The 18,864-nt window shown below is 43.8% G+C and overlaps 1 protein-coding gene across 1 annotated transcript in view; it reads left to right on the forward strand.

Moving 5' to 3' along the window:
* The window catches only part of TLN1 (talin 1), a 3,443,760-nt gene that overhangs the window by 1,558,657 nt on the left and 1,866,239 nt on the right, over positions 1-18,864 (forward strand). The window contains exon 17 of the mRNA XM_044078439.1: positions 1,058-1,067. Coding sequence (XP_043934374.1) covers positions 1,058-1,067 — 10 coding nt within the window. The remainder of the gene's footprint in view (positions 1-1,057; positions 1,068-18,864) is intronic.

The raw sequence follows: 18,864 nt of genomic DNA on the forward strand, positions 1-18,864 counted from the left end.
TTTTGAAAAAAAAAACAAATTAAATTCGGAACACTTGTTTTAGTTAATATGGTCAAGGGATTTCTATGTGGTTGCCTGCTACTAAGAAATGTGATGAGTAACATTAAACTGTAAATGTGTTGCAGCTGATATCCAATTTTTCTCAGTAGTTCATTTCTTGATGTATTGCAACTTTCCTGACTATAGGAATTTGCCATTCATCTCCCTGGTGACACTCATTTTTGTTTAACATTTCAGCATACCTGAGAGCCATGTTGATCCTTATTAACTGATTCTGGGTGTTAACGTTTGTTGGCTGGTGCCCTATTCTTGTGCCTTATGGTTGCCTGTATGCCAGTAGAGTCTGGCATGTACTAGCTGAAGTCTGTTTTCTTGTCCTAATTGGTATATATCATGTACTGATGCTTTGTGTACACTGTTTTTCTGTGAGCAGTGTTGCAAATGGCACACTGCTGCAGCTGTTTTGGAGTGCTTCTTTTAGGCCTTCTGCCTCCACCACAGGATGGGAGAGCAAGCAATTTGCTGATTAGTCAATCTCAATCTGTCTGTCTCTGTCTCGCTCAACCACATCTTGAACTCATCACATCTATTCACTCCTTAAACATAACCTTGTATGCCGACAAGATGTGCGACTCCATCCCAAATGTCTATACACTACAATATAGCTTATGCAGTAGCAATTAATCATGCTTAAATGTTTTTGTGCCTTCTTCCAGTCATCAGCCTCTTGCAAGACCACTGGCCCATTCATGCATCCCATGGTGAGTGTAATTCCTGGCTCATTTGTTCCTGTGAGGTGAGAGCCAGCTGCTGAGACATCACACCAGCAGCCAAAAGGGCATTTTTACTGTATGACCCTAACCACTCCCTTTCTGGTGGTGGCATGGGTTTCTGCATCACTACAAGGTTAGTGCGTGTGCCATGATAAAAAGGAGTGCCCTCTCCTTGACATTCCTCCTCTTGGCATCCTGTCACTGTCTTGCACTGATCTCCATGGACCTTTTCCAGAGTCTGCCTGGGAGCTCTGTCTGGTTAAGAGACTTGCTTAGTCACACAGTTAGACAGTGGTGAGTGCAGGAATCAAGCACTGGACCACATAAAACAGCTTTAACAGCTCCTTAGTCCTCTGCGTCAACTGCCAGACATTGCCCTGAGTGCCAGGTTACTAGGGGTGGTTGAGGGGGGGGGGGGGACTCCATAGCCTTCCCTTCCAGACAAGTGAGCCAAAATAAGCTATGCTTCTCTTGCCCCATCCTTCCCTTCCAGCTTCTCGAGCTGCTGTTTGATTTTGGGTCATCTGAATTTCAGTCAAGGCTTTATCCCTCTGTGCTACAGAGCCGTGTGAGCAGGTAGTCCTAAGTACAACATATGCTACTACAGTGCTTTTTACTTTTCAGAAATCACAAACTTCTTACCAAATATGTACTTGTATACCTCTGTGCCTCCTGATGCAGTAAGTCAAGTCAGTATAACTACTTTGACTTTAACCTTGGTCTCTCACTGTGCTTTAAGTCATACATTGCTGAAATGTCTTCCATAGTTATGCAAAAACTAAAAGCAATTTTACTCTATCTGGCTGTGTAGAATGGTTGTATATTAAGCTGTGGATCCCTCCCAAATACTAATCCCCAGCCCTAGGGTATGCTCTTTTTCTCTCTGGCCATAACTCCTCTCGTAACACTCAAATGGGTGTATACAACTGTAGTGCAGTCTGTAGATTCATTCACATGTTTCCAAGAATTAAACATCACTGCTGTGTACTTAAAGCAAACTGGATATCTTTGAGAGCCCAAGCCACTTTTATTTCTTCCTTACATTTCAGTTCACGAAAGGTACTGCCTTTCAGTAATACACTTAAAGTACTCTCCTCAGTCTATTATCTCTATAGGGAGACCAGTAAATCGGTAACTCTGCAAATTCAAAGTCAAAAGTTTGCAGGAGAAATCCAAATGAGGGCCCGAGTCTTAGGAATAAACAGTTTATTTTGCCACTACTAATGAAAATAGTGAAACATGTGTATAAAGCACCAAAACACACAAATGCTATAACAGGTAGTAATACGTTTTCGTACAAGCTTCATCTGATATGAAATACCCCTAAACTAAAAGACATGAGCTTATATACATGGCTAAGAATCTTTGACCAGTGTCTGACAAAAAAACAATTAATTTAAAACCATTGAAATTCCCTATCTACTTTTTAAAAAAAAATTAAACATTCAGTTACAATCAATAATTTGACACACAAATATAAATAAATAAATGTGTATGTTTAAAAATAGTATAAAATGGCCAGTTATATGTCTAATAGAAAACATTTTATGATTTTTGCTATACCAAGTAAAAACATTGAATTGTTATAAATGAATATTTAAATTGATGATTGCCAGTATGTTAATGAAGTACTCTGCTAGCATCTATTGGTCTTTTGGCAGCATTAAAGTTTGGCAGCTCTTAATTTAAGAACTGGAAGGCTAGAAAGCATGAAATTTAAACCTGGATTTCTTGTAGCTTCCATTACAATCTGCTAATAAAGCTCCCGATATTCAAGTTTGGCCTCCTACATATACCCCCACTTATTTCTTTAGGCACCATTTCCAATACAAAAAATGCGAAAGATGCCTGTTGACATGCAGCTTTGTGACGGAAAAGGGCATTATTTGTTTTCTTTCCTAATTTCATAAAAATGCTCATAAATGTTTAATTTTCTTTCCGTCTTGCGTATGTAAAATGATTCACATTGCTTGCATAAGGCCAAATAGACCAAACCACTAGTATTACAGTTTGAAAAGCAGTTACTCTGTTTCTGTCCCTACTGACAGTTTCTATAAAAGCTCCATTGTGTATGTAGGGGCACTGATAGTACGAACCACATTTGTAGGTGCCTACCTTTTTATTATTGCCTTTTACTAAGTACCCCCCTCCAAACTCAAATTCTTAATGTTTGTCTTTTCTGTATGTAAATTGTAAACGGTGTTTAAACGGAGGATCTAAATCAGAAAGCTCCTTAAACCTTTCCCATTCTTGGTTAATGGCCTGCCTGATAACCCCTGAATCCCCAGTAAAGTCCATGATGTAAAAATCATCTCTATCCATAGGATGTTCCTTGTTGTTTAAAAACCTTGAAGGGGTATCCTTAGGTAGGTCCTTACAATTATTGGAGCAAATCTATTCATTCTACCTTCAGAAACTTCTGAGGTAACTTTTTGGATTGAACTTACCGGGTACCCCTTTTCCTTAAACATATCCCTGGGGAGACTATACTCTGTCTTAAAATCGTTGTCTTGAGATGTCATACGACTAAATCCTTACCAGTTGGCCTTCCAGTTCTTAAATTGAGTTGACAAACTTTGATGCTGCCAAAAGACCACTAGATGGTAGCAAAGTACTTCATTAACATACTGTCATTCATTAATTTAAATATTAATTTATAACAATTATTTAATGGTTTTACTTGGTATAGCAAATATCATAAAATGTTTTATGTTATACATATAACTGGTCATTTTATACTATTTTTAAACATGCACATTTATTTGTGTCTTAAATTATTGATTGTAACTGCATGTTTAATGTTTTTTTTTAAAAAGTGGATATGGAATTTCATTAATTGTTTTTTTGTCAGACATTGGTCAAAGATTCTTAGCCACATATATAAGCTCATGTCTTTTAGTTTAGGGATATTTCACATCTGATGAAGTTTGTACAAAAACGTATTACTACCTGTTAGTGTTTGAGTTTTGGTGCTTTACAGACTTGTTTCACTATTTTCGTTTGTAGTGGCAAAATAAACTGTTTATTCCTCGGACTTGGGCCCTCATATGGATTTCTCCTGTGAACTTTTGACTTTGGTTCTGGTTTGTGCTGTTCGCTTGTAACTCTGCAAATTCCCCCAGGTCATCAGAATGCTAGGTGGAAAGTCTCTCTCCACAGTGGTTTACCTACCTAGAGCAATTAGTAGAGACTGTGCACCTAAATGTAAGGCTGTAAGAAAAGAAATACTTGAACATCTCAAAAAGTACTACATTTGCTGCTTGTTTTATCTATGTGCATTTTATGACATAATCAGTCATTCCCCCCACTGCTTTCCTGAAGTCATGTTTAGAAAAGTCCTAGTTTTTTTATTAAATGCGTTCTACAGATTTATCTTTAAGATTAAGCTAATTACCCGTGGCTATCACTAGGTCGCACACAAAACCCCATACTCCCCTTATGTATACTGTATGGGATAGTTACACAAAGCCGAATCCATGTCTTTTGTAAGATTTGCTATCTAAATTTACGATACTGCTGCTGGAAAAATTTTGAAGTGCATTGCATATATAACATATATAATTAGCATAAAACAGAAACAGAGCTTCTAGCTCAGTTATTTTAAGTCGTAAAAATCACTTCTTGCTAACACAGGAAAAGAAACTTGTTAATAAGTTAATTGCAGTGATTAAAGAGCATGGTAGACTGTCTTTTGTCACTGTTGCATGTGGCTGTATTATGTATAACTAGAGGAGGTTATTTTGTTTTATGCTTTTGCCTGTTAGACATACCTAGGTTATGGCAAGCTACTGTTACCTAAACAGTGCATCATTACTGGACCTTGTAAAACATGATTCTTGTGTCTTGTTGATGTTTTTCAAGGATGCATCTGCAGTCCTTACAAATGGGTTGTCCTGTCGTCAGGCAGCCCTTCGGTCGGCCGGATTCCAAAGTCTGGGTCTGGCCTCGGTTGGTGTTGCACTTCACCCGACGTCATAGCGGCAGTTCTTCGGGTATAAAGGCATCAGCCGACGCCATTTTCCCCAGTCTTTCTTGCCGCGTGGCGCCCGAAGCAGAAGCTGTTCGCAAGTGCCGGTCGGTCAGATCCAGAGATTACTACTACCGAATACTACTTCGAAGACTTCTAAAAAGCTAAGTACCCCGTTGGGGACTCTTTCTTGCCTCAGCCGATGTCAGAAAAAGTGAATAACTGTTTAACTTGTGGGAAACAAATACCTCATAAAGATTTCCACTCTTACTGCTTACCTTGTTTAGGCCCAGACCACGACGTAGCAGCTTGTTTGGCCTGTGCTTCTTTCAACCGACGGACGCTTAGACGTCGGTCGGAGTTTGCTGAACAGTTTTTCGGCTCAGATTTTGCGTACATAATGCCGTCGGATCCTCCGACTTCACAAGTTGTTAAACGCAAAGAAAAGGACCGACACTCGCGGTCCGCGGTTTCGGCCGATACCGCGGTTAAGCAAACCGCGAGTGTCTCGGTTTCGGCCGAAACCGAGCAAACGGTTCTATCTTCAGCCGAATCCATGACTACTACCGAGGCCCCTTCTACCCTGGTTGAATCGGCCTCTGATATTCAACCTGCTACTGTGGTTTCACAAGAATTATCGGACACCATCCCTTTGGATGTTTCAACCCCTGCACGTGGTGCTGCTAGGCCTCCTGCAGCCATGTCCATAAAGGCATTTGCCAGGGCTAAAGCAGCCAAAACTTCTAAATCTGTGCCTGTTAAGCCCCCCTCTCACAGGCCCACTTCCAGTTCCCAAATGCTCACTCTGGCAGAGGATCTCATCTCTTTAATAAGGGGATCCCAATCTCATCCAGACAGGGCCTCTCAACCTCCTCCAGAAAAGAGACCTAGAGCAGAGCCCCCTGAGCCAGTGTCCTCAGATGATTCTTCTGATGATACAGACAATACAGACCATCCAGAGGCTCCTTTTTCTACTTATGAAGACTCCGATGCTGAGGAATCGATTCCTTCTGCCTCTCCACCAGAGGATTTTTCCTTTGGGGAAACCTTACATGAGCAATTCCAATGGCAGGGACAAGATTTCTCAGATTCAAGGAAAAGGCTTAGGACCTTTTTGCATTTACCACAACATAGGCCTTTGGCTATACCTCCAGTTCTTCCTGTTGTAGATGATGCATTTAATGATGCTTGCACTGCTCCTGATACTGTGCCTCCAGCCCCTGCTAAGCCCGATAGGTTTTACAGGGTCCCGGACACACATCACCATTTATACAAGGCTCCTTTTGCAGATCCCGAGACTATCTCCCAGGGGCCTAAGGCAGTAGCCGACCTCAGTTAAAACCCTCTCCCTTCTGAAAGGGAATCCAGGTCCTTAGAGAGATGGGGTAAAAAAGTATACACCTCTGCTACTCTCTCAGCTAGGGCATTAAACTGTCAGTTTCATATGATCCAATACCAGGAGTTTATGCTTGATCAGTTAACTAAGAAACTGTCCTCTGATGATTCTTTAGATAAGAAATATGTCCTAGAAATGGTGCATAACATTCAGCAGGTTAGTAACCATTCTTTAAAATGTGGCTATGATGCACTGGAGGCTTCCTTTAGATCAGCCATGACTGGCACAGTTATAAGAAGGCATGCATGGTTGAAAGAACAGGTCTTGCCGGATCATGTTAAAGCAAAACTATTAGATGCTCCTATGGATAAGGTCAGTTTATTTGGTTCTCCTGCTCAACAGGTACTGAAGAAAATGGAAGAGAAGGCAAAATCTGTACAAACAGTGAAAGATTTCTTACAGGTTCAGCCTCCAAGGTTTAGCAGGAACTGGCCTTCCAAAAATTGGTCCTTTCCAGACTCCCCTAAATCTCAGAGAGGCAGGAATAGGCGTTCAAGAGGCAGAAATCAATCCAGAGGAGGTGCCTACAGGGGACGCCAGTGGCAAGGTAACAACCAGCGAGGCACAGACACAACTACTACCACTGCAACAGGACAATCACAGTGACTTGGCACCGCCTACCAGGGAACAAATAGTAGCACCCTTAGGCGGAAAGTTAGCCTTATTTTCAAAAAACTGGCACTACATCACAAGAGACAAGTGGATTTTGCAAACTATAGACCAAGGCTACAGGTTTCATTTCCATACTTTACCAGGAAAAAGAGGAATGCCAAACCTACCACCAAATCAAAAGACAGAAGCTCTAAAACAAATAGCTCAATTAGCAAAGATGAGAGCTGTGGAAAGGGTACCATCTATGGAACAAGGAAATGGATTTTACTCCAGACTATTCCTGGTACCAAGAAAAGAGAAAAATTGGAGGCCTATTCTCGACCTGTCCGCTTTAAACACATTCATCATTGTTCCAAAATTCAAAATGCTGACCCTACAGCAACTTCTTCCCATGCTGGGCAAGGAGTATTGGCTGGTGACTCTAGATCTCAAGGAGGCATACCTGCACATCCCCATACGACCAATTTGCAGAAGATACCTCAGATTTCTTGCAGGATCAGAGCATTATCAATTCTCAGCATTGCCCTTTGGCTTATCTACTGCGCCCAGAGTGTTCACGAAATGCCTGGCATCAGTAATCGCTCACTGAGGGCTTCAGGGAATCCAAATATATCCATACCTGGACGACTGCCTGATACAAGCGGACAACACAACAAGCTAACAGAAGACTTACAAAGAGTCATTTGCTTACTGCAAGCCCTGGGATATACAGTCAATATAAAAAATCAAGACTGATACCATCCCAAAGAATAACCTTCTTAGGTGCAGTATTGGACACAGTAAAACAGATGGCATTCCTAACTGCAGAAAAACAAGAACAACTTCCTCTCTACTTTTTGGCATTAACAAAGCAGAGCAAACTAACAGCAAGGAAAGTACTGCAGGCCTTGGGCTTCATGGCATCCTGCATAATCCTGGTCCCTCATGCCAGACTGCATATGAGAAAGCTACAGTGGTACCTGAAGAATTTATGGTCTCAACACAGGCACAGCCTAGAAACCGAAATACCACTAATCCCATGCCTGAAACTAGAGTTCCTATGGTGGGCTCAGGCATGCCAGTCAAACCCAGGTTTGCCCTTCCACAGCATTCAACCAAGCCAAACCATCACAACGGACGCCTCAGACCTTGGTTGGGGGGCCCACATGCTGGACAAGTGCATACAAGGCTTATGGACTCCAGATCAGCTGCACCTGCACATAAATCAAAAGGAAATGCTGGCAGTAAAACTAGCAATCCAGAATTTCAGACCATTCCTCCAAGAAGGGCAGTTGATGATAAGGACAGACAACACCACAGTCATGTGGTACATCAACAAACAGGGAGGCACTCATTCATACCCTCTATGCCGGATGGCACTGGACCTATGGAATATGGCTCTGAGCTACAACATTCAGTTACAAGCAATTTTTGTACTGGGAAAAGAAAACATCCTAGCAGACATATTAAGCAGAACTACCTCGGATGCTCACGAATGGATGCTACACCCGGACATCTTCAAGGTCATCACAAGGAAATGGGGACTGCCACAAATAGACCTATTCACATCCCCACTCAATCACCAGCTCAAGAAATTCTGCACAAGGACGTACCACCCACTTGCTTGGAAGGTGGATTCTCTATCCTTCAGTTGGAAAGGCCTGACAGCATATGCATTCCCACCTCTTCCTTTGATGCACAAGGTGCTATTGAAAATCAGAGGAACGTCCAAGGATCATTCTGATAGCTCCAGACTGGCCAAGACAACATTGGTACCCATTACTGAGGAGCATGTCTCGAGGGAAAATGTGGACACTACCCCTGATTCCTTTGCTGTTAACTCAGAGCGGCTACAACACCCTGCATCCAAACCTGAAAACTCTGCAGCTGACTGCCTGGAACATTACATAAGAGCAACTAACCCAGATTTATCCCAAAGGGTTAAAGACATTATCCTTAAAAATGTAAAACCTCCTAGGAAACCACCATTACCAGCATGGGACTTGAACTTTGTGCTAGAAAAATTGACACTCCCCCCTTTCGAACCAGCAGCAACAGCAGATCTTCAACACCTATCCTGGAAAACTGCTTTTCTGCTGGCAATTACCTCAGCAAGAAGGGTTTCTGAGCTACAGGCTTTAATGGCAGTGCAACCCTTCCTAATCTTCCATCAAGATAGTGTCCATGAGAACAAATCCTACATTTATGCCTAAGGTGGTATCCAGAGTGTCTTTAAACCAGGCTATCCACCTACCTACCTTCTTCCCCAATCCACAGAACAGGGGGGAAAGACTGCTGCATACTTTGGATGTACATAGACAGTTGCGCTACTACCTGGACAGAACCAAGGGCAATTGAAAAACTGACCAGCTTCTGGTAGCATATGCAACAGGAAGGGAAGGAAAAGCAATTTCAAAACAGACAATCTCCAAGTGGATAGGAAATTGCATCAGATTCTGTTACTCCTACCATGGAAAGCAAACTCCACAGAACATAAGGCCTCATTCTACAAGGGCTACAGCCACTACCACAGCTTTCTTACGAGGAGTGGCTACCAAGGACATTATAGAGGCTGCTACTTGGACCTCCGTGCATACATTTGCCAAGCATTATAACTTACCTTTATACTCTAGATCCCGAGCAGGGTTTGCCACTGCTGTTTTGCAAGGGATCCTAACTACACCATAATTTCTTTTTCCTCCTCCCCTAGTTTGGCTATGGTATTCTACCCATTTGTAAGGACTGCAGATGCATCCTTGAAGGACATAGTACAGTTTTGTACCTACCATAAATGTAGATGTCCGAACAGGAATGCATCTGCAGTCAGGATTACCCACCCTCCTTCCCCTCTGTGGTATTCCTAGGGTATTTGCCCATCTAATAGCTAGCTGGGGGGGGGATCTCTTATGGTGTATTTGTTTGTATATATGTACATACATGATTATTTTTTGGTGTTTGCCTTCTACTATTTGGAAACATTGGCATTTATCCAAAATTTAGCTATCCAAGAGGGCAACTGGCATCTGGGGCAAGAAACACTGAGGAAAATGGCATCGGCTGATGCCTTTATACCCGAAGAACTGCCACTATGACATCGGGTGAAGTGCGACACCAGCCGAGGCCAGACCCAGACTTTGGAATCCGGCCGACCGAAGGGCTGCCTGATGACAGGACAACCCATTTGTAAGGACTGCAGATGCATTCCTGTTCGGACATCTACATTTATGGTAGGTACAAAACTGTACTTTTTTAATGTTGTGTTAGCTGTCCTTTTTGGCTTGGGAGTTATCTCTCTGTCACCTGCCCCAGCTGTAGACTCCCTTTTATCACTTGGTCCATAAAACACAGTAGGAGGGCATTTTTTCCAGCTTTTTAATACATGCATTTTCTTCTGAATCTTGACATTGTGCTTTCACAGAAAAACTTCTGAAGATAGGGTTGTCACATTTCTTCAGACTGCTTTTTCCTAACACAGGAAAATAACCTGTTAATGCTGCTGTTGTGGTCAGTGATAGAGGCTAGAAGGAAGGCTTTCCTGGTTGACTTTCACCATTGCATGCAGTTGCAACTTTTTTTTAGAGGAAGTTGGAATACTGGTAGAAGTTCTCTGCGTTGTTACATGGTAAATTCACCTCAAATTTAAGGTAAGATGTTTTGTGCTTTGTTGTCTTTTGGATTATTACTGAAATGAAAATATGTGTATTTTGGCTTTGTGGCAATTGCTGTGTCTGTCAATGTAGTTTTTTTTTTTCCAACTTTAAGCCTCATCTTTTTTGTGAGGACAGAATGCTAGGGTTGTACAAGTTTCTTCTTTGGTGGAAAGTAGTGACATTGGAGAATCCTTCAGAACTTTCTCTTGCATCTTTCACTGTGCTGATTTCTGTAGTGGCCAGGGTCAAAAGTTATACAAGGAAAGTGTTAAAGATAGCTAATAGTGATAGTGGTACTATGTTAGGTGTAGATCAGCACACTTTCAGGGTGAACTTTTGGAGGTTGTGAGAGGGGATTGCTCAGTCCGGTGCACAGTTCTCCAAAACAAAGGGACTGCTATTCCCACCCAGCAGCTAGGAGGATTGCAGCTGCTGTCGTATAGGATAATGAAAAAGAATAAATGTTGATAGCGTTTCATTGTAACAACTCCTTGGGATTCCCTTCTGTGGAAACCCTTGTTTGGCGTAAATACCAAGGACTTTAATTCCCTCATCTTTGCCTGGTGGACATCTTCACTTCTGTCATCAGGATGTCTGTATACAAGTCATTAGCTGGCGATATATTTTTAGATGTTCATCGTGTTTCACTATTGCAGTCATTACACTTGGGTTATCCTGCTGGCAGGCTACCCGCAGTTGGCCTGAATTCCAAAGTCTAGGTCTGGCGTCAGTTGCTGTCGCCTCTTCCCTGACGTCAGTGTGCCAGGGGTATAAAAGATGCAGCAGATGCCATTTTTTCAGTCTTTCTTGCAGCGCGGTGCCCGAAGCAAAAGCAGTTCGCAAGTGCTGGTCGACTTCTGAGATTTTCAGAGACTAATTTCGGGTCCGAAGTCTTCATTAAAGCTAAGTACCCCATTGGGGAAACTTTTTTCTTGCTCCAGACAGATGTCAGAAAAAGTTAACAATTGTATTTCTTGTGGGAAGCAAATACCTCACAAGGATTTTCACTCTTACTGTATTCCTTGCCTAGGCCCTGATTGCAACGTTGCTAGCTGTCGGTTTTGTGCTAGATTTAACCAACACACTATTAAGCGTTGGTACGATTTTACTTTTCATTACTTTGGCTGAAGATTCAATTATATAATGCCGTCGGAACATCCGACGACCGGAGTTTCTAAAAAGCGCAAGGAAAAAGAAAAGGACAGCCATCCGAGGTCCAAAACCGACGAGGCTTCCGCTAAGCCAGTCGCCGGTTCTCAGGTGCTTTCGCAGCCCCTGACGCCCGCTACCTCAGAGCCACAGGCCGCTGACTACTCCCATGTGGAGCCAGCTAGGCTTCTGGATACTCAAGGTATTGGACACTTGGAAACTATTCCCTCAGATGGGTCTGGAGCCGCTGAGCAGGCATCGGCTTCTGAGGGTGTTTTCAGACCTACACAGTTATATGTAAAGCCTACTTCAGCTTCCAAAGCTAAGACTAAAGTAGCTCTAAAGACAAAGAAACAAGTGCAGCATTCTCCTGGACAGATTTCCATGCCTAAAAAACAGATGCTCAAAATGGCCGAAGACCTAATTAAATTGATCAGGGGTTCCCATCCCCCTTCTAGGCAAGAGACAGAATATGAATCTTCAGATCAGGTTTCCATTTCCTCTGATTCCTCCTCTGAACAGGAATACTCTCTTCCTCCTTATGAGGATTCTGATGCTGAAGAATCTATCCCTTCAGCCTCCACACTTGAGGACTATTCTTTTGAGGAAACCCTGCATACCATGAGGGAGCACTTCCATTGGGAGAGCCAAGACTATTTAGAATCTAAGAAAAGGCTTAGAGATTTTCTTTTACTACCTCAACACAAACCTCTGGCTGTTCCTCCTGTGTTAGACATTGTAGATGATGTATTTTCAGAATCTGGCCTTTCTCTTGATTCTTTACCCCCTGCCCCTGTTAAACCAGACAGATACTACAGGGTTCCAGATTCACATAAATTCCTTTATAAAAACCCTGCTGCTGACCCAGAAACTATTTCTCAGGGTCCCAAAGGGGTCAAGGCTTCTGCAAAAAACCCTATCCCCTCTGACAGGGATTCAAGGGTGCTAGACAGATGGGGAAGAAAGGTTTACACTTCTGCTGCTTTGGCTGTGAGGGCTTTAAACTGTCAATTTCATATGCTTAAATATCAGCAATACTTAATGTCACTGCTAAAACAGAAAATGTTGTCAAATTCTGATTGTGCAGAAAATAAGGAAGTGCAGGATTCATTGCATGCTACTGAACAAGTGGGAAAGCATACATTGCAATGTGGTTTTGATTCTTTGGAGGCCTCTTGCAAGGCCGCAGTTATGGGCTCTGTCATTAGGAGGCATGCTTGGTTAAAGGAACAGAATCTGCCTGATCATGTTTAAGCAAAATTACTAGATGCTGTATTACAGCATGATACTTTATTTGGTGTTAAAGCAGAGGAGGTGTTGAAAAAAATGGAGGACAAAGCGAAATCTATGCAAACAGTAAAGGATTTCTTACAGGTACAGCCACCCAGATTTAGCAGGAACTGGCCTAGAAAGAATTGGTCCTTTCCAGTGTCAGACAGGCCACAAAGAGGCAGATACAGACACCCCAGAGGCAGATCCCAGCCCCAGGGCTCATACAGGCCTAAACAGTGGGGCGCTTCTGCCTCCAAAAGCGGAGAAGACAAATCACAGCCATACAGTCAACAGTCCCAATGACTTCCCTCTGCCAGCACCAAGCACTTATCTTTTGGCAGCCCCCATAGGGGGAAAACTAGCACTTTTTCTCCAAATTGGCACATGATCACCCAGGACAAATGGGTCTTGAATATAGTGTCCCTGGGCTACAGGTTCCACTTTCATACCCTGCCAAGGGCAATAGGTATGCCAGACCTGCCACACAATCAATGGGCAGAGGCACAAAAACAAGTTTCATCCTACATGGACATGAGGGCCATTCAGCGAGTACCACAGCAAGACCAGGGACAAGGATTTTACGCTACTTTTCTGGTACCCAGAAAGGACAAAGCCTGGAGACCAATACTGGACCTGTCTATTCTAAATACATTTCTGGACGTTCCAAAATTCAGAATGTTAACTCTGCAGCAGCTTTTGCCCATGCTGGGCAAGAAAGCTTGGCTTGTAACTTTGGACCTAAAAGAGACGTACCTGCGTGTACCAATCAGACAATCTTGCAGAAGATACCTCCGATTCATAGCTGGCTCAATGCACTATCAATTCTCTGCACTGCCTTTTGGCTCATCTACTGCGCCCAGGGTCTTCACAAAATGCCTGGCATCAGTAATTGCATTTTGCAGACAGAGGAATTCAGCTATATCCTTACTTGGACGATTGTCTTATTCAAGCAGAGAACAAGGACTGTCTACTAAAGCATCTGGCGTTTGTAAAAAGATGATTAATTTGCCTAGGGTACACAGTAAACGAAAATAAATCAAAACTATTACCCTCTCAAGAGAGAATATTCCTGGGTGCAAGCTTAAATACAACTGCCCAGATGGCGTATCTCATGCCAGACAAGCAAAGGCAACTGACTTCTTACTTCAAAGTGTTGGCAGCAAAGACCCAGTTATCTGCAAGGAAAATTCTGCAGGCTTTGGGCTTCATGGTATCCTGCATTCTGCTAATTCCATATGCCAGACTGCATATGAGGAAACTACAGTGGTATCTAAAAAGTGTTTGGACTCAACATTGTCACAGTCTGGAAACGTTAATTACTCTCATTCCTTGCCTGCAACAGGAGTTTTGATGGTGGGCACAGGCCTCGTCACCACAACAAGGGACAGCCATTCAGCCTACCCACAGCCAGGCAGACAATAACAACAGATGCATCAGATTGTGCCTGGGGGGGCCCACATGGCAGGAAAATGTATTCAGGGCACATGGCCCACAAGCCAAATGCATCTTCATATCAATCAAAAAGAGATGCTAGCTGTTCAAAATGCCCTGGCAGATTTCAAGGATCTACTTCATCCAGGACAACTACTGATAAGGATGGACAATACTACAGTCATGTGGTACATTAACAAGCAGGGAGGTGCACATTCCTACCCCCTCTGCAGACAAGCCGTGACCTTGTGGGGACACAGCATTGACTTTTCAAGTACACCTGCAAGCACAATTCCTGCCAGGAAAGAAAAATACTCTGGCAGACGAACTAAGCAGAAACCTCACGGATGCCCACGAGTGAAAACTGGATCCAGAAGTCTTCAGCATGATGACAAAGAAATGGGGATGCCCAGAGACAGATCTATTTGCCTCCCCTCACAACTGCCAACTACAGAGATTCTGCACAAGGACTTACCACAAGCAAGCATGGAAAGTGGACGCTCTATCATTCAGCTGGAAAAACCTAACAGTATATGCCTTTCCTCCTCTGCCTCTCCTCCCCAAGGTACTCCTAAAGGTCAGACAAGAGAAGCCAGAAATGATTCTGATTGCTCCAGACTGGCCCACAGCTTGTCTCAAGGCCCTGCCTAGACATTGCCTCTAATTCCTCACTTACTGACTCAATGAAACAATCAGATCCTGCACAGCCACCTCAGAACCCTAAATCTGGCAGCATGGCGGATAATGTAACCATTCAGAACACACCTCTCTCTAAAGCAGTGATGGATGTTATTTTGGAGGCCAGGAGGCCCAGTACCAGGAAATCTTATGCAGAAAAATGGAAAATATTCTGTGCTTGGAACCAGGCACAAGGAATTGACACGTTTGACCCAAATATTCCTCAGATTTTACATTACCTAACTGAGATGCTTGACAAAGGCCTATCCTTTTCATCAATTAAAATCCATGCTTCTGCCATTTCAGCACATTATAATACGGAACCACCATTTTTTCACATCCGTTGCTAAGGCCTTACCTCAGAGGGGCCAAAAACATAAGACACCCCAAGGAGAGCACCAATACCTGCAATGGGACCTTAATTATGTATTGGAAAACTCACACTACCGCCTTCTGAGCCAGCCAATACAGCTAAAATAAAGTTCTTTTCTTGGAAAACCGCTCTGCTCCTAGCAATAACCTCTGCAAGACGAGTCTCAGAGTTACAGGCACTCATGGCTGTGGAGCCTTTTATCATCTTCTATCCAGACAGGGTTTCCTTGAGGACTATCCCCACTTTTATGCTTAAGGTAGTATCCAGTGTGGCCCTTAATCAAACCATTCATTTGCCTACTTTTTATCCAAACTCACAGAGTAAGGGTGAGAGACTCCTGCATTCTTTGGACATACACAGACAGCTACACTTCTACTTGGACAGAACTAAAGCTTTCAGAAAGACTGAGCAACTCTTAGTGGCATATGCTGCAGGATCACAAGGAAAGGCCATCTCAAAGCAGTCTATTTCAAAATGGATAGGCCACTGTATTTGTTTCTGCTATTCACAACATGGCAAATCAGTGCCTAAGGGGCATTAGGCCACATTCAACCAGAGCAGCAGCCACTTCAGCAGCCTTCCTCAGAGGAGTACCAACCAAAGACATTTTAGAGGCTGCAACCTGGAGCTCAGTGCACACTTTTACCAAGCACTACCACTTACCTTTCTACTCTAAATCCAGAGCAAGCTTTGCCACTGCATTTCTGCAGGGCCTTATAGCCTCTCCTAATCCTATTTAGACCCAGCCACCCAACCTCAGCTTTGGGATTCAACCCAAGTGTAATGACTGCAACAGCGAAACACGAGCATAGTACAGTTGTGTACCTACCATAAATGTAGATGTTGGAGTGTGTTCACTCTTGCAGTCCAGGTTACCCACCCACCATCCCCCTTTTTCTTTGCTGGGACTTATCTGTACTTCTCTATCCTATACAACCTATGTGGTGTATTTGCTTGTAGAGGAAGGAAATGTTTATTTTACTGCATGCGTACTTATTGGCATAATTTTTAGCCTTCCTATTTGGGGGCACCTGACATCTGGGGCAAGAAAAACTGAAGAAAATGGCGTCTGCTGCATCTTTTATACCTCTGGTGCACTGACGTCAGGGAAGAGGCGACAGCAACTGACGCCTGACCTAGACTTTGGAATTCAGGCCGACTGCGGGTAGCCTGCCAGCAAGATAACCAAAGTGTAATGACTGCAGCAGTGAATACACTCGAGCAGCTACATTTATGGTAGTTATACAACTGTACTGTCTGCCTTGCCCCTCAGGACTAGATCCCACACTCTGAGCCTTAAGCCAGGAGTATTAAATGCCCTACTGTCACCCAGTAGAGAATGGTTATGGAGACCCTAAAGGAAGTGAACAAGCAAAGGGGATAGGACCTGTTAAGGGAGAATGGCGGGTAGAGGTGCTTGGAATTGGCCTGAGCAAGTCATGTAAGCAGGCGTTGCCCCTGGGTTGGCCCAGAAAGTCTGGTTGGTCTTAGTGGGCTCAGCAGGTTGAATAATTAAACATATGGCTTTATAGGTGAATGGGAAGTAACTTAACACAGTATGCAGAAGGATATAAGATATGCCATTTAAGAGAAACAGGGTTACCAGAGAAGAAAAATCTGACTTGTGGTGACTGCTTTGTGTAATATGTGGCGCTGCCTTCTCTTAAGTCCCTGGACATGACTGAGTCTTGTTTATTCACTTGATCTGAAGTAGTTAACTTCATTTATCTGCAACCTGTGGATATTCGGATCCATATCCATACCTTACTTTCCACCTTAGGTCAATTTAAAACTAGACTCAAAAACATCTGTCACTTAACTGGCTATGTCAATGTATCAAGCCTGGCTAACTCACTCTAGAATGTGTAAAAATCTGTTAACCAGTTTACTGTGTAATTTAATTTAATCCTGACTTGTGCTCAGGATTAAGTGTAACCTGTGGAACTTGTTTAACTTGCTTACTTATGTAATCTCTGTAAATAGTCTGTTTGTAATATGTAATGCTGGTATTATGTAATGCTGTATCTGCTTACCCTTGGAGCTTTTCACCCTGGGCCTCCGCTGAAAATGGACATGCATCCAGTCGGACTATCCCGGTCAACAAATGTAAAATTAAATAAATAAATATCTGATCAGAGCTGGCAACATTTTATTAAGCATCTGCTCCAAGCTCATCCCTTTATCCATAATCCCATACCTCTGCTATCTTCCCCCAGATCTCATTTGCCGCTTCATGCATACGCATCGTGGTCTCTGTAGCTCCAAGTTGGGTAGAGTTAGTGGAACGTTTGATTCTTAAGTTAGTGTGTGAGCGCAGTTGTTTGTGATAGCCCTTCCTCCCCTTCGTGTTGTCATCGGTTTGTTTAAAAAAAAAAAGAAAAAGTAGTTAGAAAGTTTGAGCTTCTTTCTTGAAAAACTAGGCCTAGCCAATGCCTGAGTGTGTGTGTGTGTCTAGTTTAGCGTTTGGCTCAGTGGAGTGTGTTGTGGCTGACCAGCCTAAACCAATGTTCAAGAAATGCACAGTGTGGCCACAAGCTTTCACTGGCTGTTGGCCACACTCTTTGTTATTTGCCTTGGCGTTCCCCATCTTAGTTTGCCACGTGCTGTGTGTGCAGGGTTCAGTCCCAAAGCCCTTAAAGAGAGGAAGGCAGAACTGGTAGCCAAGGGCCTGCTACCAGTTTCTGCCTTAGAGACGGCCTCGACATCAGCTCCTGTAGCCGACCCCCCCCCCCCCCTGCTCAGGCTGGGACTCAAACTCCCTCTAAAGCTACGGACAAGGACATTAAAGAGAGAGAGAAAAGAGTAGAGACGCACCGCAAACTATCTCCTGAGCGGGAGCCTTTTCCCAGTCCACCTGTGAAAGTTGTTAGGACACTTCTCGGCTCTATTCCCCAAGGTTCTCCCCGGAGCCCACCGAGCCCTTGGTTTGGAGACCTTCGAGGTAGTCTCACAGGGCCAGATCCGAGTCGGTCACCTCCTTGCGGTTGACTCTGAGTCTGTCTGAGCTTGACGTGGACAGGATAATGCAGAGATTCATTCGGACCCAAATCCAAATGGGAGTCTTGCAAGGCCCCTCTCTGGCTGAAGAGGGGACCTCTATGCCCTTCTTCCATTCTGTCTCTCCTTCCCCGATCCGACAATCGGTCTTGGGGTTTATGGATCCAAAGATTCTCAGAGCTGGGGGTTCGGCGCCGATGGTTCTTCCATCCTCAACGCTGGCCATTACCTTGAGTTCCTCGGATCAGACTTGTTCAGATCCGAGCCACTCTTGGGGCCGAGAACAGGGAGCCGGATCTGAGGGACCGGAGATGTCTTCGGCTCCAACTTTGTCGGAGCCAAGCCGTTCCTTCAGTACCCTGGCTACCTTAGCCCCGATCCTCACGACGGAGCAGGGGAAAACTTACTTGGTTGCCAAGGAGCTGCGCTCTCCTTAGGCCTTCGATGTGGTGGAGAGAGTTTTCTCCCGGGGATTGAGACCCCAGCCAATTGCCTTGGACTCTGCCCAAGCTGCCTTGGATGTGGTCACGACTCCCATCAGCTTGTCCCAGAGACAGACCGTGCCAAAGGACACCCAGGTGGATCCT

The sequence above is a fragment of the Protopterus annectens genome, chromosome 1.part1 (assembly GCF_019279795.1).
Source record: "Protopterus annectens isolate FY-2018-M chromosome 1.part1, PAN1.0, whole genome shotgun sequence".
NCBI lineage: Eukaryota > Metazoa > Chordata > Ceratodontiformes > Protopteridae > Protopterus > Protopterus annectens.